The 27,297-nt window shown below is 40.9% G+C and overlaps 1 protein-coding gene across 8 annotated transcripts in view; it reads left to right on the plus strand.

Moving 5' to 3' along the window:
• The window catches only part of Rmdn2 (regulator of microtubule dynamics 2), a 60,060-nt gene that overhangs the window by 16,128 nt on the left and 16,635 nt on the right, over positions 1–27,297 (plus strand). For all 8 annotated transcript variants that reach the window (XM_042267356.2, XM_076559238.1, XM_042267354.2 and 5 more), the window contains 6 exons: positions 9,836–10,010; positions 11,126–11,228; positions 15,442–15,502; positions 22,469–22,544; positions 23,412–23,489; positions 25,898–25,996. In XM_042267356.2, the coding sequence (XP_042123290.1) occupies positions 9,836–10,010; positions 11,126–11,228; positions 15,442–15,502; positions 22,469–22,544; positions 23,412–23,489; positions 25,898–25,996 (592 nt within the window). The remainder of the gene's footprint in view (positions 1–9,835; positions 10,011–11,125; positions 11,229–15,441; positions 15,503–22,468; positions 22,545–23,411; positions 23,490–25,897; positions 25,997–27,297) is intronic.

Here is a 27,297-nt window from a genome sequence, read left to right on the forward strand (position 1 = left end):
ATGAACATGAAGTGTATCATTGAAACAGTTTTGAGGGGTGTAGTTCAGAGGTATTAAATACATCCACGGTGTTAAAGGACTAACGCCACCATCATTCCCACAGCCCTCTTCCTCTTGTAAACCTGAAGTTCTATACCCACTGAATAATTAACTCCCCGGTCCTCTTCCTGTCTCCTAGCCTTCTACTTTCTGTGACTTTGGCTAATTCAGTGGTTCATATAAGCAGAATTTTTAGTAGCTGTCTTTTCCGACCGCTTCTTTCACTTAGCATTATGTCGTCAAAGGTTCATGTAAGCATATATCAAAATATCCTTTCTTATTTTGTAAGGCCGGATTATACCTCACTTTGTGTATGAATCACATTTCACCTATGCATTCATGTGTCAGTGGATAATTTGGGTCTCTTCTGTGTCTGAGCTGTTGTAATTCCACTATGCACGTGGGTGCAAATGCTCTTTTAGCTGCTACTTCTTAATGTCTTATTAGCATATATCAGTGATACACCATAATGGGTTTCATTCATATGTTCAATGTATTTCAATCCTGCCCTCTAGTTTCCCGTTTACTCCCTCTGATCCCTTTTTCTCAGCTAGCTCCCCTCTTCTATTTCATGTCTTTTTTTTTTTTAATGACTCAATCAGTTTCATTATGGTTACTCTAGGAAAATAAGGAGGGTTTGTTTACATGGACACCTTACCAGTGACTGTACAATTGAAGGAAATATTTCCCCCATCAAACATCACCAATATATAAATTCTCAGAGAGGGAGAGGGCCTCAGGAACTTCCCCCCACTCCATGACAGGATGTTGACATGCCTACTCTGATGCAGGTCTTGCAGAACACCTGTAAATTCAAGAGTCCAACAGCCATGCAATGCCTGGTAGTCAGCATTCCACACCGTAATCCCGTTCTTCTAGCTCTTACATTCTTCCCAGCCTTTTTGTGATTGTTCCAGAGCCATTGAGGGGTTATAATACAGATGCCCCATTTATTGCTGAGCATTCAGCGGGTGCTTATTCTCAACACCTGGACAGTTGTGGGTCTCTGAAGTTGCTGCTGGCCACTGCAAAAAGTAACTTTGCCGACCACAGCTGGCAATCCCATTAGTCTATTGTCATAAACATAGTTATTTAGAGGGCAGTTTGACAGCCATGTCGTGTCCAGTTAGCAAAATGACAGTAGTAGCTTCCTCACTCGGAACTATGACCTTTTCAGCCACAGACTTTTGGCTGGATATATAGTACCAGATGTGAATTACCTCTTGTGGAGCAGGCTTCAACTCCAGTCAGAAAGCAGGTTGGTCACCCTCCTAACAGACTTGCCAGTATTGCATTAGTGAGTATATTTTGCCTGGCCAGTAGTTATTATTGCACGGAAGGGTTCACAGCTGAGAAAAACGGTTAATGGCACTTCTCACCCAGCATCTGCATAGCACTTTCCAGCAATCTGAACACTATCCAGGGCAGAGGAAGCTTCCAGCTCAGTTCCAGAATGACTTCTCTGTCATGTGACCAGGGCATGTATAAGAGCTTACTTCAAATGGTTTTTTGAGTCTATACCAAAATTTGTAGATCGTCTTGTAATCTGATCTTTAATTTTTTTAAGGAACCAGCTTAAAGTTTTCTGCTCTATCTGCACTAATTTTACATCCATAAAGGAAGGCAAAAGATTTATTTCCTTAATTTGTCAACATCTATCTGTCCTATTTTAGTGGGTGTTAAGTGATATTTCATTTGAGCTTTGGTTATCTTTTGGTATGATTTTCTTTGGAGAAAAATCCATTCAAATCTATAAGCGTATGATGGATTTCTTTTCTGTCTTCTTTATACTCTTTGAACAATGCATAAGGATACAAATCACCAGGCACAGTGGCTCATGCCTATAGTTCCAGCTACTTGGGAGGCTGAGGCAGGAGGATCACTTGAGTCTGGGAGTTTTGGATCACAGTGCTTCACAGCAATCAGATGTCCACGCTAAGTTCACCACCAATGTGGTGGCTTCCTGGGAGTGGGGGACACCAGGTTGCCTAAGGAGGAGTGAAGTAACACGGGTCAGAAGCAGAGCAGGTCAGCGCTCTCAGGATACAAGTCATTAAACTCCTTAAATTAATCTTTACATCATTCTTTGACCCACTGTTAGATATGGAACCTGTTTTTACTGTTTGCCTTTTACATGTCTCATCACCAATGAGTAGGACAGCTGAGTTTTGCTTCTTGTATCTTCAGCTTCGCTGCATGGGTTTAATTCTTAGAGATTATAGTGTGTGTGTGCCTGTGTTTTTGTGTGCATGTGTGTGTGCCCATGTGTGCACACGTATGCATGTGTATGTGCATGCGTTTGTGCATGTGTTTGCGTATATGTGTGAATGAGTATATGTACTTGTATGTGTGTGTGTACGTGTGTTACGTGTGTGTGTGTGTGTGTGTGTGTGTGTGTAAAACATTTGGATTTTGTTCTTTCTCTACATATAAATCATATTAACTGTGAGAAGATAACTTTTCTTCTTCCTTTTCCATATAGATACCTTTTATTTCTTTATTTTGCCTGATTGTTGGGGCAGTGGTGGGGCTCAGGAATGTCGCTCTCAATTCTGCTTTAAATGTGTGCTAGAGCTGGGTCTGGTGACACACGCTTTTAATCCCACAACTCAAAAGGTAGAGTCAGGTGAATCTCTGTGAGTTTGAAGCCAGCCTGGTCTGTGTGGGGAGTTTCAGGCCAACCAGAGATGCACAGTAGACCCTGTCTGAAACAAAACAAAACAAGGAAGCCATCCGGTCCTAGACTTTATTTACACTTGTTGGGAGCTTTTGATTACTAAGTCACAGTCTCTTTGCTCATTCAGTTTCTTTGTGTGGCTTTGGCGCCTTTCTTGGAACTCACTCTGTAGCCCAGGCTGGCCTCGAACTCACAAAAATCCGCCTGCCTCTGCCTCCCGAGTGCTGGGATTAAAGACATGTGCCACCACCGCCCAGCTCTCTTTGCTCATTTTAAATGTTAAGATTTTCTATGTCTTCCTTATTCAGTCTGGCACTTGTGTGTTTTGAGAAATTTGCCCATTTCTTCTAGTTTACTGAATGTGTTCACATCAATTCTTCCTATAATCCTATTTCTATAAAACCAGAAGTAATATCTCATCTTTCATTTTGATTGAGTCTCCATTTTGTTTTCAGTCACCCTAGTTAAATACTTATCAATTTTGTTGCTCTTTCTAAAGAGCAACTCTTTATTTTGTTGATGGTTTTCTTCTATCATTTTTCTAGTTCAATTGTTTATTTCCATTTTCATCGCTATTTTTTTTTTTTTGTCTTGTTCTGTGAGTTGATTTCCCAATGTGTAAATTAAGATTGTTGTTTTGGGACCTTCTTTATCAATGTAAGAATTTGTAGCTATAAATTTTCCTTCTATCACTGCTGCGTTCATATAATTTGGTGTGGTTTCATTTGCATTCGACTCAAGATATTTTGTACTTGTCCTTATGGTTTCATTTTTGGCCTGTTGGTTGTTTAAGAATTTTAGTTAGGGACTGAGAAGACAGCTCAGTAAGTTAAGTGCTTGCCACACAAACACGAGGACCTGAAGCACGAATTGTTAGAGGGTCTTATTAATGAAACAAACCCGAGGCTAGGTATTGGGGTCAATGCTGGAAGATCAGAGAAGCAGAACAAGCCACAGCCACCTCACCTTGCCAATTCCTCAGCTGATCCTGTTTCCTCAGACTGGAAGCCTCTGAGTCCTCATCCAAATGGATCTCAGCTGAACTGCTTCTCAAAAGCCTGAACACTTAACTAGCCTAGTTCCTGGTCTTCACGCCTTATATACCTTTCTGCTTTCTGCCCTCACTTCCTGGGATTAAAGGCATGAGTCACCATGCCTGGCTATTTCCAGTGTGGCCTTGAACTCACAGAGATCCATGTCTCCAGAAGGCTAGGATTAAAGGCGTGAGTGCCACCATTTTCTGGCCTCTGTATCTAGTGACTGTTCTGTTCTCTGACCCCAGATAAGTTAATTAGGGAGCACAATATTTTGGGAAACACAATACCACCACAAGGACCCATGTGCAAAAGGCTGGTTGTGGTAGCCCACACTTGTCCAGCCCCCTGGGAGCTTGTGAGCCATTAGCCTTGCCTAATCAGTGAACCCCTAGTTCCCAGGGAGAGACCCTGTCTTAGCAAACAAGGTGGCGCCAGCCAGATGACTCAGTGAGAACGAGCGCTTGCCATACAGGCTTAACAACCCTGAGATTGCTCTCCAGAAGCGATATAAGTGTGAGAGGAAAGAACCGAGTTTTCCTCCGATTTCCACATAATGCTGTGGGGTAGGTGCAGTACACATCGTATACACACATAACAATTACAGTTAAACTAAAAAAGTCCCAAGGTGGACGGTTCTGAGGAATGACACCCAAGTTTGTCTTTTGGGCTCACATGCAGATGCATGCACATATGTGCCTGCACACACATGAACACACTGCCCCACCCAACACATATGCATACACAAAGAGCATGTTGTTTAATTTCTACATATGCTTGGATTTTCCAGTCTTCTTTCTGTTGGATTCTAATTTCATTCTATTGTGATTGGAGAAGAGAGTCTATTCCAGGTGCAATGATGCACTTGAATGAATCCCAAGAGGCAGAAAAGACAGCTTACTCATTTTAAATATTTTTTTTAAATCCATTAAGACTTATTTTGTGGTTTAACATATGATCTGTCCTGAAGATTTTTTTTTTGGTTTTTTTTTTTGGTTTTTTTTGTTTTGTTTTTCGAGACAGGGTTTCTCTGCATAGCTTTGTGCCTTTCCTGGAACTCACTTGGTAGCCCAGGCTGGCCTCAAACTCACAGAGATCCACCTGGCTCTGCCTCCCAAGTGCTGGGATTAAAGGCGTGTGCCACTACCGCCCGGTGCCTGAAGAATGTTCTTTCTCTTGAGAAAAATGTGTATTCTGCTTTTGTCTAGAGGCATTATTGGGCCCATCATCTACGGTAATACTTACATCATTTTCCGATCAGTTTTCTGCCTGGTTTTCTTGTTCCATTCATTGCTGGAAGTAGGACAGGAAGGCTGGAGTGTAGCTTGATGGTAGAGCATTTGTGTAACATGTATGAGTTCAATTCCTAGTGCTACAAGAAGAAAATGTAGAACACTGGACTCTTTTTATTACTCTTCTGCTACTTTTCCCTCCAATTCTGTCAAATTTTGCTTCAGGTATTTCATATGTTCAGAAGCTCTAATGTCTGATGCATAAGTACTATTATTTATTCTTAATCAATTGGCCGTTTTGTTATGTATTGTGCTTTATCTTTTTAAATTATTGTTTTTGAGATTATGATGTGATTACATCACTTTCCCTTTCTTCCCTCCATACCCTCCTATTTATTCCTCCCGACTCTCCTTCAAATTTATGGCCTCTTTTTTCATTAATTATTGTCATATACATGCATGTGTCTATATTCCTAAGTATAACCTGTGCAGTCTATATAATGTTACCTGCATGGATGTTTTTAGGACTGACATTTGGTGTTAGATAATCCCTGGGTAAGGCCGTTTGTCACTCAGCGTTCCTGACTTGCCTGGAATTCTTGGTGTAGAGTTGAGGCCTCATGCTCTTTCCCCATCTACTTGTGGCATGCCCGTTGTTGGTGTCCTTGGTGAGCTCGGGTTTAGACAGTCATGCTGGTGAGACTCTATGGGTGCAGCAAACTCCCTGGTCCTCCGGCCCTTACAATCTTCTCACCCCCTCTTCCGCAATGTTCCCTGAGCCTCAAGAGCAAGGGTTGTTTTGTAGATGTGTCCATTGGGCAGTCGTAGCACTCGTACCTTGATGGTAGCCAGCAGATCTCTAGTTAGACTTAAGTGCTATTCAACAAAAGGGCAACCACGCCTTATACTAGAAAACAATTCCAGCTACCCAGGGATGGTGAAGTCATGGGTCTTGGAGATGAACCTACCACCATCACTTTGTACCAGATATGGGTAGGCCTTACCCCTCATCAAGGAAACGTCTTGTAATAGATGGAGACCATCCCATAAAACCACAGCCAATCAAAATGCAGAGTGGAGGAACCCGGTCCCAGTGTTCTTCACCTTATGTCACGGATTTTGACTTTAAGTCTATATTGTGTGTTATTGCTATAGTACTTTTAACCTATTCTAGTCACCATACACACGGAGCATCTTTTTCCACCTTGGACCCTCAACCTGTGTTTTTCTTTAGAGTAAAGGTGTTTTGTAAGCCTCCCATAATTTGATCCTGATTTTTTTTAATCTGTTTTGCCAATATATACTTTTTCATTGAGAAATTAGTCAATTTACATTTGATACAATAACTACTAATAGAACAGAACTTATTGGTGCCATTTTATTATTTTCTCTGTGTTATAGTGTTTTTGCCCCTCATTTCTTCAATTAATTCTTTCCTTCATGTTAAAATTGTATGTTTTATTTTATGTTCCTATTTCCTTTTAAATAAGTTCTTTTGTAATTTCCAATTTTTTAAAAAAAGTTGTAACAATTGAATTTAAGCTGGTCTAAATTTCAATTACATACCAAAATTCTATTCCTTTTCAGCTTCCCTGTTTTATGAAGTTGTCACAACTTACATCTGTCTTATATAAGCATTAATATATATTCATAATTTTATACTTTTCTTTTGAAATCATGAAGAAAAAGTAGAGTTTCAAAACAGAATTATGATAATACTGAGCTTAGTATTTATGCATGTTTTTGTCTTTACTGGAGGACTTAACTTTTTTAATGTATTTGTTGCTGTTTTGAGACAGGGTCTGTCCAGGTATGACCTTGAACTATGTCAGCGAGGGTCCTCCTGTCTCTACCTCCTCAGCATTACAGGAGTGTGTTGCCACACCCAGTTTACATGGGACAGGGGATTGACCCCAGGGCTCCCTGAGAGGTAGGCAAGCACTTTACCAACTAAGCTTCATCCCCAGCCTGAGAAATTTACATTTTTATTTGGCTTCAGATTATTGTAGAAGGCCAGTTTGGAGGACTTCTTTTAGCATTTCTTGTAGGGCAGATAATAAACTTGGCTTTTTAAAATTTTCCTGTAAGTATTTGATTTCTTCTGTACTTTTCGAGGGCAGTTTTGGCTGGATGTAGAATTATTTTGTTATTCCTTTCTTTCTTATGGCATTACAATATATCTTCCCAGCGCCATCTGGACCACAAGGCTTCTTGTGGCCAAGAAGTCCGCTAAAGGTGACAGTCCTTGACGTATGCTGAGTTTCTTTGGCCCCTTTCAAGATGCTCTGGTTTTGTCTTTCAGCAGCTCAAGTGTAAGGCCCTTGGGTGGACCTCCTTGGGTTTATTCTACTTGACATAGACTCAGCTTCTTCTGTACTTGTCTTTCCTTGGATTTAAAGTTTTGGCAATTTTTTTTCATGTAAATTCACTGTCCCTTCTCCATGAATCCTCATAATGTGTATTGGGTCAACATAATGGTATCTCCCAAGCCCTTTAGATTGTGTCTATTTTTATTAATTCTTTATTCTTTTTATTCCTCACAACATTTTCAAAAGATGCATCTTCAACTTGGCCTATTCTTTGCTTTCCATGTTAAATTTTTCTGTTGCTCTCTTCCAGTGAATTTCAGTTCATTTAGCATAATCTTAGCCCCATGATTTGTTTGGTTCTTTTTCATAATTCGTGCCTCTTTGCTGACATTCCCATTTCGTTATTTTCCTCTTTTTTAAATATTTTTGGTTCTTTCCTTCTTTTCCTTAGCTTTCTAAGCAAAGTTTAAGATTATTATTTTAAAGTCGTTGACTAGAAACTCTAAAACGTCCTTCTCTTTTCACATCCATGTCTGGAGAGGCATTCTCTTTCTTTGAATGAACTACCTTTCCTTGGATGCTTGTGGGTTTTGTTGAAAATTGAGAAGTTGAAAGAACATCCAGATCCGTGGACTGGCTCCATGTTTCTCCTTGATCGAGAGAAGTGTCAAAGTTCAGGGTCTTTTCAAGTCTTTTTGGAGCATGCATTTCTTACAGATCCATGTGCATACATACTTAGAGTTTTTCCACTTCCTGCCACATACACAACTATTTTAACATACCTTCATTTTTCTCAGAGTTTTCTTGGAGACTTAAATGTTCTGTTGTATTCCTCTGCCCATTGCCTCTCATTCCTAGGTACCCATGAGTCCAAAGTCTCCTTGTTAGTTCTCTGTGCCACGATGCTTATTACTGCCTTCATCATCTTTCAATCCAAAGTCCTTCCATCGTCTCCCCCAAAAACACACACTCAGGTCTGTCACAGAAATAGTTCCCTCTTTGGTACCAATTTCTGTCTTAGTTAAGGATTTTATTGCTGTGTTAAACACCATGCCATAAGCAACTTGGGGTAGAAAGGAGTTTATTTTGTACTTACACTCCCTTATCATAGTCCACCATAAAAGGAAGTCAGGACAGGAACTCAGGCAGGGCAGGAATCCGGATGTAGGAACTGATGCAGAGGCCATGGAGGAGTGCTGCTTACTGGCTTGCTCCCCATGGTTTTCTCAGTTTGCTTTCTTATACAGTCTTGGACCCCCCACTCAAGGGTGGCACCACCGCCCACAGTGAGCTGGGCCTTCCCGTGCCAATCATCAGTCAAGACAATGCCCCCCAGGCTATTCTGGTGGGACTGTTTCTCAACTGATGTTCCCTCCTCTCAAATGACTCTGGCTCGTCAAGTGAACACAAAACTAACCAGCGTAGAAAATAGTATTCATTGTTGAAAACTAAACTAAAGTTAGAGCAGTGGGAGCTAAAACAAAAATATGGCTCAGTCAGGAAAGTGCTTGCCACACAAGCCTGAGGACCTGAGTTCAGATCCCCAGCCCCCATGTGTGCTGGGCACAGCCACGCCCATCCGAACCCCAGCACTGAGGGAAAGGAGACAGGCAGGTCTCTGGGCAGCCAGTGTGGCTACCAGGTGAGCTCCAGGTATCTCAAAACACAAGGTGGAGAGTGACTAAGAGAGACAGCAAATGTCAACTTCTGGCCTCCACACAGCATGCACGTGCACCCCACTGTGCATGTACGTACACATGCACACACACACATACACCACACACACGAAATTAGCACATCATGTTCAACTGTAGATGAATACATAAACGTGCAAATATGCACACACACACACACACACACACACACACACATACACACACATTTTTGAGCGCCTGCTAAGTTCCTTCAGCTTGGTATAATCTACTCAACAACATCCAGGGAATGTACACTGCGTGACACTATTTTGGGTACTTAGCTCTTTAGTTAGTGAACTTTACCACTAAGAAGCAGGCATTCTAATGAAGCTGATACTGAAAAAAAAAAGAACACATGCTGTAGGATTATTATTTATAGCATGTAAAAGAGAACATGTGCTATAGAGGGGGAAAATCAAACATCAAGAAGAGGAAGAAAGAGTTGGGGCTGCGGCATTAAATAGAATAGTCTGCGTGGACCACACTAAGACAGCACATCAGAGCAGAGACTTGAGTGAGGAGTAGAGATGATGTTGCTGTCTAGGGGAAAGAACATTCCGTCAGAGAGAACAGCGGGTAAAGGTAGGAGGTAGGAGCACCCATGACAGGCAGAAGGGGCCCGTGGAGAGTTGACTGGTTAGACATTAGGTCCCAGAACTATTAGGGCTGGTACGCAAGTTGCTGGAGTCCTTGTATATAGTCAGCTCTTGGACCTTTCCTCTGTGTTAACAGTGGGTGCCGCGGCACTGTCTAGCACTAAGTGGAATAATTCGACTCGCATTTTCAAAGGATTTCTCGGGTCACTGTGCTTGAGTCTAAAGGGAGTTGGTGGTTGTTTCTGCCGTCTTAGGTATATGACAGCTAACACTGACACAGAAGAACAGAGTTTCCCGGGCCCTAAGGCTTTTAACACGCACATAGAGGAACTGAAGTTGGATGTCCTCCTTCAGAAGGTAGACCTTTTACGGATAAATGAGTCTGACAAAGTGCAGAGTTTTGAGCTGCTTTGTGACCACAAAGAAAAGGTAAGAGCTGCAAGTGCGTAACATGTGTGTGCCGTTTTCCATTTTTATTTAAGTACTACCCTGCTCATATTGGAACTATAATACTGTGTCACAGCATAGAAACAGAATGATTGATGTATTTCTTATAAAATGAGTAATTTTTTTAAAAATTAAATTTGAGTTAATTAGGTTTACCTAAGGTCACAAAAGTAGGAACCAACCTTATATAGAGTTACTTTGATTTTATTAACTTTGATACATAATGCATGTTTTGTAACATGAAGAATAAGTCATTATGCCCATGCATACAGTATGTTTTCCCTGGAGAGAATAAAAATTGTAGTTGGAGTTTCCTATATTGCTATCAATATCATATCGATCAGTATGCTCAAGCTGTTTCTATCGATAGTCATTCTGCAGTGTTTCATGTGGGACTTGAAGAACTAATCTTGTCTCACCATCACCAACAACAAAAGGGACCCAAGGGCTCTAAGATCTAAGGGGAAATCAAATCTTTTTTTGCCCATGAGCAATACAAGGCTAACCTTGGTCTGAGGGTTTAGCAGCTCTAACACACTGTAAAACCTGTAGATCCTAACTGATTAACACATAGCATACAAATATACCAAAAGATCAGACGATGCTCTATGAAGATGTGCAAGAATTAACTGTCAATAAGAGTTTTAAAAAATTCAAAAATATTTACAATTATAATTGGGTCATTTAGGTAAAAATTGTAATGTCCTTTCTGAGTGTATGTACTTTAATTTACAAATACTCCCTACAATGCTCAGTAAGCTATTTATCATACTGGCAGTAGACCACTTACGAAGGATGAGAGAGAGGGTGCCCTAGTCCAGGGAGACGGTTTAGGTTCTGGCCCATGTCAGTTCCGTCTGCTACACAATTGGATCTAGTTTCCAATTAATATTAATTGATTCACAATATGAACGTAACACTATATTGGGCCATATTTCTTAGCCATAAATACTTGAGTTTAAAATGTTAAATATCCATATGTATAAATTCAGTCATCTATAAATACCATTTTACCTGCCTTTAAGGTACAATGAAAGCAATGATGTCAGTCTGGACAAACTAATGCATTAACCTAGTGTGCGATTCTGTCTTTCCAGTTTAGTGAAGAGATAGAGTTTCTGTGGCGGCTTGCCCGTGCCTATGGAGACATGTATGACCAATCTACAAATACACAGGAAAAGAAACATTATGCTAATATTGGTAAGTAATTTGTCAAATGAGTTGTTCTCAGGTGGCATTATCTTCCACAATAAGCCATTAGTCAATTTTAATTCATGCAAAATCATCTCAGTTAAAGACTTCATCTATCTCCAATATATCCTGGTAACCAAAAACTATACACAATCTCAGAAAAGGCCTTCCAGGACTAAAGTTCCTTTAAAACAATTGAGCTAATAATATTAGAGCAGGGAACTAGAAAAAACCCAGACTTCACTTTTTAAGTTCTTTTCTTTTTCTTCAAGACAAAATTTCTCTGTAGTTTTGGTGCCTGTCCTGGATCTCACTCTGTAGACCAGGCTGGCCTCAGAACTCACAGAGATCTGCCTGTCTCTGCCTCTGAGTGCTGAGATTAAAGGCGTGCACCACCACTGCCCGGCTCTTTTTGAGGTCTTCAAGACTTCCCTTTTAGTATCGCAGGAAGCCAAAACACCTGTGCTCGTATTTGAAGCACACTAATAAGCCAAGGAGGATCGTGGTCTCCAGCTGTAACTGCTCACAGGTAAACTCACAGCTCACTTCCCGTGGCACACAGGCCTAGGAATGCAGAAATAACCTCTCAGATGTCAGGAATTCAGAATGTATCTGGAAGAATAAAGTCAACCCTGATTTGATGGTTATTTAGGTTATTTAAGATGAGTGCATCATGGCAATCCATTATACTGCCGTGTCTACATTCTGCGTGTATTTTAAATTTTCCTCAGTAACAGTAATGGCACAATGAAAGCCAAGGAGAAGGTCGAATTATTGCTGTTGTGGCCCTGTTTATGTTTCACTGGGGGTCAGAAGGCTTTTCTGCTCAGAAGCCCCTGAGCTGCCATCTCTCTGAGCTTCAGAATAATTGGTGTCGTAGTTGGTTTTTCCTCTTTTTGTTCCAAAGCGTTCTCTTTCCCTGGCTTTTCTATGGCAGCATGAGAAAGAAAGGGAGGACTCCTCCAACTCTAGTTCCGGCATTTTCATTTCCATGAAGGACGTACCACCAGAAATCTGTGGTGGTCTTTCTTCCCGTTGAAGATTTCCTTGCTGAGTGACCTCTGCACCTTAATTCCTCCCTTACTGAAGGAAGATGAGAGACTTCCCCTCTTGTCCTGTCATATTTATCCTTCACCTTCCCGGGGTTAGTCTCCTGTAGCAATCCAGTTGGCAGGTGATATCCATACACAGTGGAGTTTTTAAAGAAGCAATTTTGAACCAGAGTCTAAAAGGATTTATATTCCTATCTGCGAGGGGGGAGTGAATAAAGCATATTGATGTGAAAACTGTTGGACATTCATCAGCAGTTATGTATTTTTTTTCTCTAGCACTTTCTTCTCTTGGATGTTCTGTTAGCAGATGGGGCTAGGAACACAGAATAGATGGGATCTCAAAATGATTGAGGGGGGCCTCTGACTTTGTTGGGAAGGCGGTACTGTTCAAATAGTCACATATAAAGAGACCAACAGAGATGGGCTGTTATTTTAAAAGAGGGTGGGGTGCTCAGAGTTTATAGCAAAAAGGAGGCATCAGTAGCAGGAGCTAGAGCTTCATGGGGGGAAATGAAGGAGGTAACCAGTTCCCATAGGGTACAACTTATGGAAGTAACCCATCCCCATAGGTATAATGTTTCAGTCTGTTTTGAAACTGAATGGGAGCCCAAGTGAGGTGTCCTAGTTAGCTTTACCTGCCAACTTGACACAGCTTAGAGCTGCCCGAAGAGAGTCTCGGTTGAGGAACTTCCTAGATCAGATTGGTTTGCGGGCACGTCTGTATGGGGGTTGTCTTGGTTGATAATTGCTGTAGAAGGGCCCAGCCCACTGTGGGCAGTACCATTCCCTAGACATGGGAGTCCTGGACCAAAGCATGGGCCTGAAAGCTAGATATCAAGCAGCGTATCTTCTTAGTTTCCTCTGTGCTTTCCTGGCTGTGCTTGAGTTCCTTGGTTAAAAGCAATGCTGTGTGGACTAGCAAGCAGGCCTGGATCTAAGTTTCTGCCTGAGTTCCTGCCCTGACGTCCCTCAGTGGTGGTCTAAGTATTTGTCACAGTAACAGAATGGAGCTAGAATAGTTCATGTATGAAATCATGGGAAAGTGGGAAAACAATATGAAGGGAATGCAGGGGTTAAGTCCTGAGTGCATAGAGTCGACATGAGGTTTATCCTCAAGATGAAAATCTACAGTTTCACGGCAAAAAGAGAGCTCTGTTTTCATTCATACAGAAGGAGGTTATCCAAATAGTGAGGCAAAGCAAAAATCACTTTTTTGTACTTTTAAGAAATTCATTGAAGATGTTGTTGTCTGGAAGCGGTGTTAAAGTGTAGCGAGAAGAGGTGAAGAGGGAGGCAAGGGACACATGCAAGTGTGACAGGGCCACACGTGAGAACTGGCTGGGTAGAAAGGACCGATAAGCGGCCATCGTAATTCAGTGTATGAGGACCAGACGCTTGGTGAGATCACGATCAGGAACACCGGGGCTGAGAGCCAGGGTTCAGTGAGCTGGTGAGGAATGTTGGCTTCAGTATGAGGAGAGGTGTTAAAGCGGATTTCCTCCTCAGCTCGTGTGTGAGGTCACTCGGAATTCTTTTATAAAACTCAATTAGTGCGCCATTATGCAACACATTTTCCAAGTGTGATTGACTATTTACTCTTGTATTCCAAGTAAACTATTATTCTCATTCTTAAGGGGGCATTGCGATAATACTTAAATGCTTGGTATGGATGCCTGTTCTGTAGGGGAAGGAGCTGTTCTTGGGGGTGAAGAGGCGACGATACAGCCAGCCCGTGTGCTACCCAACTTCCTCTGTTACCCCACAGTGGTGGCTTTGACCCTGCCTAAGTCTGTGGTGGTGCACTAAAAGTTTCCATTTGACAAGGCAGCCGAAGTATTGATTCAGATCTAAGCTTCTGTTTTGAGACAGCCTTGCTGTACAGGGCAAGCTGGCCTTGAACTCACAATCCTCCTGCCTCAGACTTCCAAGTGCCAGAAGTGCAGGTATGCACCAGCCACCAGACTCAGCTTAGTTTGTTTCTCACAAAAGAACACATTTTTAGCTGGATGCGGTAGCTCATACCTGTGATCCCAGTACTGGAAAGGCTGAGGCAGGAGAATTGCCATGAGTTCAAAGTCAGCCTGGGATTCATAGTGAGTTCCATACCAGTTTAAGCAAGAGTGTAATACTCTGTCTCAAAATTAAAAAAAAAAAAAAGGTATGTTTCTACCTGGGGGAAAGGGAGTATGTTTCTAGTGTTTCATTAAAAAATAACTGATCCTTTGATGCTTGTCCAAAGGTAATACCAGTTATTACTAGAATGCCTTACTTTAATTTTTTTCCATTTCAGGTTGATTTCTACACAATATATGTCCCTTAATGGATACACTATAGCATGCACCTTGAGCAAGTCATAGATTAGAGACTGGTTTTTACAAGGTCCCTATTTAAGATTCTCTCGGCCACTTTTGTAGTCACTGGGTAGTGTCTTCAAGGCACCAAAAGGGGCTGGGGTCAGGGAGGAAAGAGGCACGGGGGAAAAAAGTATTCTCTTTTTGAGAGTCTCAGAACACAGTCAAGCCATTGGAGAACCTCCGTGAGAAATAGTCCTCACGTGATTAAAAGCTATTCTAAACTGAGTGTAATAATTTAAGAGCATCATGTGTTCCTTGGACCCATTCTTGTTGTGAATGAGCAGGCCAAGCTCCTTGGGCCTTCCACACCCCTTCACACACTCTCTGCTGTCCTTGGATGGTGTACTTACTTTTCAGTCAAGTTCCTTGTGTGTGTACTCGCTGTACACTGAAGGCTGCAAGCCCTGGAAGTCAGGGACCGTCTCTAATGTGATGTTTTGGTCCTAGAGGTTCACACAACATGACAGCTAGTGATCACTCAGCAAACGTCGTCGTATGAATGGATTACAAGAAAACAATGTGTTTTTCTTTCACGTAATGAGTAAGAAACTTCCCTTGCCCTGGCCTAAGTCAGTTAACCCAGTGGGTCTCAAATGTGAGCGCACAACAAAACCCTTGAAAGCAAGTAAAACATGATCAGGCCTGACCCCCAGAGTAAACAGTTGGCCCCGGTGGTGAATGTCCTCTTCTAACAAATTACAACTGGGACAAATGCTTTCCCCCTTGGATCCTATTCAGGAGCTGCTGACTCAGTTGAAGACCCCATCTCCTACCACGTCCTGTAACAACAGTAACTTCAGTCTCTTTGTCTTTCAGGAAAAACGTTAGGAGAGAGGGCTATCACTCGAGCACCCATGAATGGACACTGCCATCTGTGGTAAGCACACGGGAGCCCTGTAGCCTTAACCTCACCGTATGCCTCTACGCCCCTCTCTCTCTCTCCACGGCCCTGAGTTCTGATGACTATTGTTGCTGCATTGAACTGGTCAGCCGCACTTGCCACTCAGAAAAAAGATAGTGGATAGTACAGCAACTGTTACCATGCTTATTCTCACATATTTCTCTTTAGACGCATTTTAAACGTGAGAATCGCACGAGACTCTGTAACAAGTCTCTGTGCCTTGGAGGATAAACTATAATTAAGTCTAATAAAATATACCGGTTTTTTAGCGGGGCGATGGTGGTGCACGCCTTTAATCCCAGCACTCGGGAGGCAGAGCCAGGTGGATCTCCGTGAGTTCGAGGCCAGCCTGGGCTACAGTGTGAGATCCAGGACAGGCACCAAAACTACACAGAGAAACCCTGTCTCGAAAACAGACAGACAGACAGACAGATAGATAGATAGATATAGATAGATAGATAGATAGAGATAGATAGATAGATAGATAGATAGATAGATAGATAGATAGATAGATAAAAATAAATAAAATATACCAGTATTTTGGAAACATATACTAAAATTATGTCATGTGTCTGAACAAAATGAACAAAAGAGCCAAAGAATCAAAGCACAGAGGTCATTTTCTCTCACCTGGTGGATCACGGGAAATAAATTCCCCAGGTCAAGGAGAATCCAGCCTGTGTGTAAGATAGCCCAGAGCAATGTGGGGAGGCATAAGATGAGCGCCGTTGGAACAAGGGAGGAAAAACACTTCATGGTTCTGTTTGTTTGCTTGTTTGTTTGGGGTTCGCTGTTTTGTTTTTGAGGGCGTGGTCCCCTTGTATTCTGAAAAATAGAAAACTAGAAGAAGCATGTTGTTTTAAATCATCCTTCCTGTCACTTGTCGCGGCAGCTTTTTTTTTAGATCCTTGGTTGTCGGCTACCGCGGTCGGCTTTGCTCTTCTGGTGGGCGGTTCATACTGTTACTGTTACCCAGACATTAAGGCTATACGGTGAAAAATTAACTTATGGCCCTTTCTTCAGTGCGGGTTTCCAGAAATATGCCCCCTCTGGGGTTATTTTGTTTCTTTAGGGACATCATTAGGCAAAATCTATTTCAAAACAGCTGCATCTTCGCTGTTCGCGTTATCCCTAAGGATTTTGTTTGTTCACTGGACGAGCCGGAAGCAGAGCCGGCTGTTTATTCGGTCGTCAGCAGGGGGCGCTCCATTCTCAAGCACTCACTTAAATCTCCTCAACAAAAACCCAGGGGTTTTTGTGTACCCCAAACTCTAAGAAACACACCCCAAAATGGGAAATGAACTTCAGAAGCTAGAACATGTGACTCGACTGCCAGCACACCTTATATGGATAGTGGTCCCTTGAATAGAAAGTGGGTGGGAAAAGCAGCTCAAACCTGAAGCAAAGGGGTGACCGTGACGTTAACTTTCCGCCACAGACTTAAAAGGTCACTGAATGTGTAAGAATCCTGGGTTTTAGGTCTCTGGTTAGTTTATCTAGGTCATCTAATCTGTATAAACATATACTTCTAAATTAGCGTGTGTGTTTAAAGGGCTTCGTTCCTTCACTTTGAGGAGTACTGAAATGAGTTTGTACTGAGCAAGCTATTTTCTCTCCTCGTCTCTTTTGAAACTGGGTGTCTGGGACCCAGTTAACCAGATCTGGGCCAGAAAAAAAGCATTCCTGTTTCACCCTTAACTCTGAGTTTCCCTCCTTCTCCCTACTCCTCCTCCATACCCTTTGTTTCACTTCCTCTCTCCCTTCCTCCTCCTCTTCTCCTTCTTCATCTTCCTCTGCTCTTCCCTCTATCCAACATTGTAACCATCAGCTCCTCAATAGTGACACGGAGACTTATTAATTGTGAACGTCCGGCCGATAGCTTAGGCTTGTTTCTAACTCGCTCCTATAACTTAAATTGACCCTATTAATTTACTTTCTGCCTTGTGGCTTTATTACTGCATCTCCATATTACCCAACCTACTTGCTCTGCATCTCCTCACATCTCCACCTTCTTCCCACCATCCTCTCTGCCAAAAACACCCTGCCTAGCTATTGCCTGTTCAGCTTTCTATTAAACCAAACCAATCAGAGTGACACATCTTCACGATGTACAAAAAGTTTATTCCACAACACAACATTCCTCTGAACCCATGAAGAATCACATTATAAATGTGCATCGTCTTCAGTGAGGACCTTTATCAGTGTAAGTTTTCAGTTTTCATACAGAAGCAATATTGAGTCTTCTCCAAGTCCCTCTCCCCGATAAGTACCTGTGTTCTGGCTAGCTAAGGCAGACTGTGCTGAAATCACACTCAGTAGGTTGCTCTGTCTCCTTTAAACCCCTTCTCTCTCTGTCTCACTTTTTCTGTTGTCAATTAAATTGTTTGTGACAATGGGACTTAAATACTAGATTAAGTCTTATCACCACAAAATAATGATCCAATTATGTTTGACATGATGTTTTTAAATTTGGTATCAATTTTTAACTTTAAAAATGTTAAAATCAATCCAGTTGATGAAAATGTAGTAAGTTTGAATGCCAGTTTAACCTTAACTCTTAGAATGTGTTTTACCTGCTTGGTAGAAAAGCCTTGATTCAGTGAAATAGTAAAATTTAAGGTGGTGATGAAATCTTAAACTTTGACTCGTGAAATAATGGGTGGAATTTAGATAAACTGATTCCATAGCTCGTCCTCACAGTGTTGAGGAAAATGACTTGACTCATTCAGTCAACAAGAATGGCAAACTGTGGTCTGAAGCCTAAATCCAGCAAAACAAACATCTGGGGGTCTAGGTCAGGTTGGAAAGAGTTTCTCTGATGTAACTTTAAGGCTATATAAACATTCTAAAAGATTCCATCGTCTTTATTATATCAATCTAAAATAGTCTGGAATGGAGATAATAAAATATATTTGCATTGTGTTGGCCAAATGGGTTTGGTTGTAGGTATAGATGTATCTTCCGTGTGAGTTGTGCTCTACTGTTTGTGAGTTACAGCTGCACACCTTGTAGTGTATGTGTCACAGGAAAGTCTGTTTCCATTTTCTAAATACAGAAGCAAAGCCCCGTACGTGTGGTGTGTGTGTGTGTGTGCGCGTGCGCGCGTGCACTTATTAGTAAGCAAGGCCACACTATATGTAGAAAAGCAGAACTAGAACTTAAGATATTATATTCTGATGTTTTCAACCATCCCTCTATTCCAGGAGGCTCTCCCTGATCCCTCCCATGTACATAGTGTTAGTGTTGAATCACAAATATTGCAAGAAATGAGTGTGGTTATTTTAGGAATTGTTGAAATAATATGGCTGTCACACATTGAGGGTCACACACACACACACCACCCCCACACCACACACACAAAATCAGAAGTCTTGTGAAAGCAACAATACTTCAAATAACCTCTAGATGGCGGTAATCCACCATAGTGTAAAGTAGCTTTCCTCGGCATTTCCATCAACTAAGAGTTTAAGCAATAAAATATTAAGTTACATTTTAAAATGAACACTATAAAAATAACATACACATAGCTAAAGCTGATTAGAAGAAAGGAAGTGATGGCCTTTTGGGAGAAAGTGAGCCAGTGGAGTTTATGACACAGAAAAAGACAAATAATATTTTCAGAATCAGAAGAAAGATTTCAGGACGGATTATAAATGTCCTAAGTCTCTAGGGGCATATTATTTGAAAGGGGAAGAGCACTTCCTATAATGTTTATAACTCATGGAATTTCTTTGTCTTTTCTCTTCACTCACAGTAATTGGAAAGAATGTGTAATAAGAGCAGATTAAAAACCCAGAGATTACATAAGTAATTCTGATTATTCAGAAAACATAGAAAGGAATTTTTATAAAATTATAGAAAACAAAATTAGGAGGTGCTGGACTTATGAAAGATGACAATAATAATTCAAAAGATTTTACCATGTTAAAAAAAAAAGATCCCTAATAATACATGAATTAAAGTGTCCAAAATGCTGAAAAACATTAGGGAAAAAACAGACATTTGAGTGAAGTATAAAGCCTAATTAATAATTGTATATTAATATGGGTTCATCGTAACAGCTGTTTATCAGTATCGATATAGTTAAAACAAATCTACTATAGTAGTAGAATATGCTAAAAATGGGGAAAACTAAGTATAGGGCATACTAACTGCCTGTGCATTTTTGTGTGTGTATAAATTTAAAGCTATTCCAAAAGGAAAGTATACTTAAATAGAAAGTGGCCTGAGGTTTTGAGTCCAAATAGGTTGAAAAATTGTAATATTCATAACCAAAATAGAGGTACTTACATGGAATTCTAGGGTTGAAATTACTCCTAGAATTCTTTGGAAGAAATGATACAGCAGAATTTTAGAGAGCATTTCAAAAGAACATATGAATAGACAATCAACCTAGGCCTTATTTATTAAAGGCCTAGAGTAAATAATTGACAGGAGCCAGGTGTGGTGGCGCATGCCTTTAATCCCAGCACTCAAAAGGCAGAGGCAGGTGGATCTCTGTGAGTTCAAGGCCAACCTGGTCTAAATAAGTGAGTTCCAGAGTTACACAGAGAAACCCTTCTCAAAAAACCTAATAATAATAATAATCAGGAAATACTAGAATCCACCAGTAAATTCTATCACATATTTAAGGGGAAAAAAACCACACCAACTTTTTACAAGCTCTTCCATAATTCCCTCTCTTTATCCCAGCACTATAATACTTCTAAAACAAGAAGAAATATTACAAGAAAACTGCGGGCCAGGATTTCATGAGCATAGGTATAGAAATTGTTTAATATGTATTAGCAAACTGAATCCTCATGATGAATGGAAAGAACACACGGTAACCATGTGGATTCTCTCCCGGACTTTTGAAAAGTTGGTTCAATGTGTAAAAATTGGTTAGTACATTAACAAACCGAAGAAGAAGAAAGACCGTGTGCCGGCATCAGTAGATGCAGAAAACCACACTGGACAGACAACTTTTATTCGTGGAAAGTCGAACAGACCAAACCTCTCCGAAAACTAGAGCGGGCACCTCCTCAGCTTGGCAGAGAACAAAGACCAGGCCGGCTGCGGTGAACATCATTCCTAACATCAGAAAGCTGCTTTCCTGCCATGTAAGCAGGAAGATAAGAGGAAGGGATGTCTATCCCTCACAACGCTGCTGTTTGGTGCTCCTCTAAGAGTTCCAGCTCCTGCCCAGAAGGATGTGAAAGCTACAGACTGAGAGGAAAAAATTGACTTGGTTTGCTGAAGACGTGACTGTCTTAACTCTCTTAGAATTTAGTCACCGAAAGCAAGGTGGTAGGATGCAAAATTGATGTACAAAACCCAGCCGCAATTGAAATTTAAAATTAAAATGCCTTGCCATTTGCTTAGCATGCCCCGAAAATTTGAATACTTAGGTTTTTAAAAATGCACAAAATGTACACACGATCTATATGAGAAAAAGTGCAAAGCTGTGCTAAGGGATGTGGAGAGCTAGTTCATGCTGTGGGTACACAGCCCCAGTATTGTCAAGATGTCAGTTTTCCCACTGTGGTCCTGAGATCCCACACATCACCAGCCAAACATCCCATCGACTTACTTTGGGATATCATGAACATATTTTATATGAGGAAACAAAAGACTCAAGTCAGTGCTGGAGGAGGAAACAAAGCTGAGGAGCAGTAGCCCTTGGCTTGAAGGCTTGGAACAGTAACCCAGGAGCAGCAGGGACCTCGGGACCTGCAGCCAAAGGGTCCAGATTTCACAAAGGAGGTTAAGAATGCTCTGGAACAGCACTCTTTTAATATCCAGCCTCTGGGTGCAGAAGAACAATATTAAGCCTCATTTGAAGTGTGTGAGTAGTCATCTGTCATTCTCTAGGTTCTCAGTCACTTCTACCAGGCTGGATCGACTGTTCCTCCTGCCTCTACCGTGATGGATTCCAGTGGCCGTAAAGAGAACAATGTCACAGCCGAAAGGGGCCATTTTCTTGGTTGTGCGTGACTGGTTGACTTCCTGTCATCCTTTGTTTCCCCGGAATGGTCTTACTGTTCCAAATTAAGAAATTGCTCACTTCATTTCTGTACTTAGAATTTTTGCTTATTCAAAGAAATGATTGAGCTAGCATCCAAAACCACATTCCTGATCTCAATTATTATAACAGTGCAATTCAGTAACAATCTTACAATCTCAGCCTAAGTTAATGTGTGTATTTTGCCTCAGGCAGCAGCATTCTGAAATCCTCGGAAGCCTTTCACAGACAGAAACGGGTGTGAAAAAAAATGTCCCTTCAATTTTTAAAGTAAATAAGCAAGTTGCTGAACACGCACTGCACCCAGCCTGTAGTCAAATAACCATTTCTATACATTTTGTATGCCCAGTGGGGAAAAGGAATCCCTAGGAACACTCTTGTACTAATACATTATTTCCAGCAGGAATTGAGAGAAAGGGAAAATCTTTTCAAAGTATGCTGTAAGATTATCTTTAGTTTTATTTGGTTTTAATCATGGGAGTTGTTTTGTTTTCAATGACATTTAAGGAGGTCAGGAAAGTTTTAAAGAGGCATATTGGTTTTAATATGTTTTAAAATTTATAAATCTGTTAACACATTTTTATCCAGTTTAGTGCATGATTAAACTTTCTCTGAGAGACTGTCTGATGATGACATTGATGATGGTATCTGGCGCTGGCTAAAACCTCCTGTTTTCCAGGCATTGTTGAAATCACATTACACTGGGTGGTTCATTTACCCTCACCACATATGTATGGCATAGACAACAATAATGTGTCCAGTTATGCCTGAAGAAGCTGGCTTCATATTAATGTCAAATATCTAGTTATAGGGCCCTTGCATCTATATTATCACTTCTGTAAAATGTTGATGAGTGCTCTAGAAATATAAGTGTTATATGATAGTGGCGTTTGTTTACAGTTGTACATGGCAGACACTGTTTTTTTTTTCCTTTCTAGGTATGCAGTTTTATGTGGTTATGTATCTGAGTTTGAAGGCTTGCAAAACAAAATTAACTGTGGACATCTATTCAAGGTATTTCTTGGAGTTCAGAATGTTCCATTTCACTAACTGGCATGAGACTATACAGCATGTTAAACTCTGGGGATTTATTTTGATGTTTAAACAACAGAAAATGAAACAGTTAATACTGTAACAAAAAGAACCAAACCATTTGGGTGTCTAAATATTATCCAAAAAGGTACAGGAACCCACATAGTAGGTGAGTGTTCGATTTTATTGGTCATGAACTCACTGACATAACATTTGACTGGGACTAGGCAGCCAACAGTCTCTACTGACTTATGGGGCAGAGGTAGGAGATATAGGGTCTAATCTAAAGCTTAAAGTTAGTTACTATGGTGTGTGAACAAAATAAGCAACTTGTCTACATACCATGTACTGTTTACTGTTGATTTTTGTGACCCAATAACTAATCTCTGACTCGGTAATTGTGGTGGAAGAAAATGGCTCTTCTTTGTTTCCCAGCTCCGGGTACTCACTCTGACAGTGCCTAGGGAATCAATCCATGCCGCTCCAGCACTGCTGTTTTTCTTAAATTAAATCCTGCTTCACGCCATCTTGTACAGATAAACTCGCTTCTGGGTCGATGTGTCTTCACTGGGAAAGTCTAGGACTGAAAGACGTTTGACTTGGTCGTATTCTAGTTTCACTGTGATGCTGGGCTTTAGATTAAGCATGGTCTGCCTAAGGTGCAAGCGTAGCTCCAGGTGCAGGAATTTCAATTTTGAATTATAGCCAAGATTTAGTTGCGGTAGTGGTGAGGAATGGGAAGTTGCTGAGACACTGTCAGACCGCTTTGAGTTCCCTGGGCTTTGGCACAGCTCCGTTCAGCAGTATCTGAAAGCAGGAGATAATTTTTCTGTGATTTTTTTTTTCCAGGAGCATCTAGATATAGCCATCCAGCTCTTACCTGAAGAACCCTTTTTGTATTACCTCAAGGGAAGATACTGTTATACTGTAAGTTAATGCCTTTGCTTAGAACTCTTGACTACGATGTGGGTATTGAATACATTTCCAATGGCTTACTCATTCTTTTTTTACCTATTTACTCATTTCTGTTTTTACCTATTGCACATTAGAGAGCATTGCAAAATTAATTTTTAATGTATGACATGTATGTTTTGAAATTGAATATTAATTTTAAATTACAGTGTATATACTTTATCATTTATAAACTTACATTTTACATATACCTAGGGGTGTGTGTGTGTGTGTGTCTGTGTATATACATTTTTTTCTTATCTTTCCATGGAATCGGCAGAAGTCATATGTTGGGCCTCTTAGGTTGAGATCAGCTACCACACACATGTTGTATGCAAGTGTACTACCACAGTTCTGTGGAAAGAAGATAAATACTATTTTTTTGTAGTGCTAGGGATCAAAACTAGGACCACCTTACACATTCATCACTAATCTACAGTTCCAAAAGTTATCTTCAAACATGACACAGGCCAAGGTTCCTTCAAGGAACTTAACATGATGTGGTATGAGATATTGAAATAGCTCAAATAAGGGCAACTGGTCAACCTAAGACCTGGTGTCCTAAAAAACACTATTAGCTTACAAAAGAGTTACAAAATGTAAAAGTTATCCAAAAAGGTGCATGACAAAGGTGCAGGGCTGGAATATACAATTAGTAAATAAGGACATTAGAGTGTACAGAAGCAAGAACCTTTTCATTAAGGCCAAAAGAGGACTGGGGAGGAGCAGCAGGCTCTCTCTTATTGAAGACCTGCTGTGTGCCACATGTGAATCTTATGCTTTCTATTTCATATTGCACTTAATCTATTTTAAGGTACAGTTATTTCTAGAGCTACACAGTAGAACTCTCTAAAAATAAAAGGCTGCAATAACTGTGAAAGAATTTGTAAATTATTATGCCCTTAATATTAGCCTCAAAATTATAAAATAAAAATTGACCAAATTATGCAAATATACTTATATTTGCAAATTGACAAAATGCTGGTAGACTTTACATGCTATTTGATGGGATGTTGGGGGGTAGAGTGGTATGTGTGTCCATGCATGTATGTGTGTATGTGTGTGCGTGCACAAACCCATGTGCGCGTATGGAGGCAACGGTTGGCATCAGATGTTTTCGCAGTAACTCACCCGCAACCTTATGGTTTGAGACAAGGTCTCTCTCTGAATCAAGCTTACCAATTCTACTAGATTGGCTGGCCAACAACAGTCAGGGGCCTGTCTATGTCTATCGCATCCCCCAACCCCAGTGCTGGCCATACAATTGCCCCACGCCTTTTACTTGGGTGCTGGCCACTGGGCACAGGTTCTTATGTGTGCAAGCAAGCCGTCTTCCTGACCCCCAACCTGCCTTTACTGAAAATTGATAAATCAAGAATACAAAAAGTATTCATAGGTAAAGCATATAATAAGCATATTAAATTCTATACTTAATAATGTATTGAAATGACTGGACTTCAGTTATACTCATCAATCTGATAAAAGCAATGTTAGATGAAAAAATCACAAAAGGAAATACATAATACAATATACTTTTTACAAAGTTTAGAATAACAAAACTAAGCAAACCAATAAATAAAATTGGGTGGAAATGCACATAGTTTTGTCAACACCAGGGATTGAACCCACAGCCTTGTGCATGCTCAGTAACTACAGAACTACATTGCTAGCTCCACAGGTATGTATTTCTTTTTACCAGAAGATGACTACCTAGAAATTTAAAGATGGGTTGAGAAGATCTTTGATGTCGCTGGGAGGACAAGGGCGTCATCAGTGTCTTTAAGTAGCATTTCTGAAATACATGCCCGATATTCATATTTGGGAACAGTGAACAAATAAATGACAACATGAAGTTGAATGATTACTATTTTTTTTTTATTGTCTGAGCATTCCATACATGCAAATAGCTTGTTTTGTTCAAATCCACCCCGTCCCTTTCTCTCCAGCTCCTCTCCTACCCTCCCTTCCACTCTTCCCTCCCAACTTCAAATGCTGTCTTTCTCTTTTAACCCCTAAGCATGTGCATGGGTGTAGGGCCGTCTACTGGAACATCTCCTGGAGCATCTACTGGCCGCCTCTCAGGGTCCTGAGTTGTAAATAAGTATGCTCAGCCCTCTAAACTCCCTAGACCAGGAATTGTGATTTCATATCCATCTTTAAGAAAGTGACTCAGGAGGCTAGTCGGTAGCATCAAGGAGGCAGGAGTAGAGCAGGGGCAGGTCCTGTCGCTACTATATACTGTGATATATTAGTTATGAGTATGTTTATTAACATGCATTATGTATATGCACATAGATCCATATGTGCTTACACATGTGGCTGGAGAGAGATCATATTCAGAAGATGAATAGCTTCCTAAGAGTGCTGTTCCTTTGTATGTATAGGTCTCAAAACTCAGCTGGATTGAGAAAAAAATGGCTGCCACTCTGTTCGGGCAAATACCATCGTCAACGGTTCAGGAAGCTTTGCATAACTTTCTTAAGGTGCGTTTGTCTGTCATTGGAGTGTCATTCTGCTTCATCCGCAGCAGCCTCAGCTGGCCTGCTGCCGAGGAAATGGTTCTTCTCTCCATGGGCAGAGCTCTTACCGAGGCCCCGATTTGAATTGTAGCCTTGATGGTGTTGCTCTTAAGTCTCTCAAGATTCAAGTCATGCTTCAAATATAAGCTTTCTGGGTCTGAAATTATGCTCTTGGTCCTGGGAATGGCATATTAATTTTTTGTTTTGTTTTTGGTTGGTTGGTTGGTATTTATTTATTTATTTATTTATTCCTTGTGTGTTTATGTATTTATGTATGTATGTATTTATTTATATTTATTTATTTATTTATTTATTTATTTATTTATTTATTTATTTATTTATTTATTTATTTATTTATTTGTTGAGACTGGGTTTCTCTGTGTGGCCCTGGCTGTCCTGGAACTCACTCTGTAGACCAGGCTGGCATCAAACTCAAAGATCCTCTGCTTCCAGAGTGCTGAGAGTAAAAGCCTGTGCCACCACATCCTGCTGGCACACTGCTTTTGAGAAGAAATTCGGTAGCCTAAATTAAGGTATAGGCAGAGCAACCCTTCCTACCAAATCTGAGAGCCAATTATTGAACTTGCTCCCAGCATTCCTCACGAGCCTGACACAGAACCAGCGTAGTGTTGAAAGGTTCTGCGATGTGACTCTTCTGGGGAGATGTGGACAAATGTTCATTGGGACCAGACAGGATGCTGGCCACAAATTGATTCTACCCAAGCAGAGCTGGACGAGCCAGAGTTTATAGGGTTCCTTACAGGAGCATACGGGACTCCAGGCAGCTGCACCCCAGAACGCCCCAGTGTGGGTGATGACTGGAGAAGCAGCCTCCCTAGAGTTCATCCAGCGTTCAGGCTGCTCCACTCAACGGTCTTCTTCCCCCGGCAACTGTTTCCTGCCTTGAAGCGGGGCCATGTGAGTCTTCTAACTCTCTGGGTTCCCTGAAATCTTGTTAAGGTCCCTGAGTTTCATGTGCCTCCTAAGTTTCCTTAGCTTCTTGAGTCTTGCAAGCCTCCCTTCTCCCTCCAGGAAAGGATGTTTCAGTTGGAGCAAATAGCTGCCCGAGAGATGTGAAGAATTACCTTGCCAACCACTTTCTAAGTTGCAGGCACACTTCTATAGAGGGTCTTCAGGCATTAGATCAAACCGTATTTTTATTCTTACTTTAGAGTGTATAGAGTGTACTTTGCTGATACAACTTTGAACAAGTAAAGGTAGTTTTGTACACATCTAAGCATGTGCTATATCCACCCATGAAACTA

The sequence above is a fragment of the Peromyscus maniculatus genome, chromosome 22 (genome assembly GCF_049852395.1).
Source record: "Peromyscus maniculatus bairdii isolate BWxNUB_F1_BW_parent chromosome 22, HU_Pman_BW_mat_3.1, whole genome shotgun sequence".
Classification (NCBI taxonomy): Eukaryota; Metazoa; Chordata; class Mammalia; order Rodentia; family Cricetidae; genus Peromyscus; species Peromyscus maniculatus.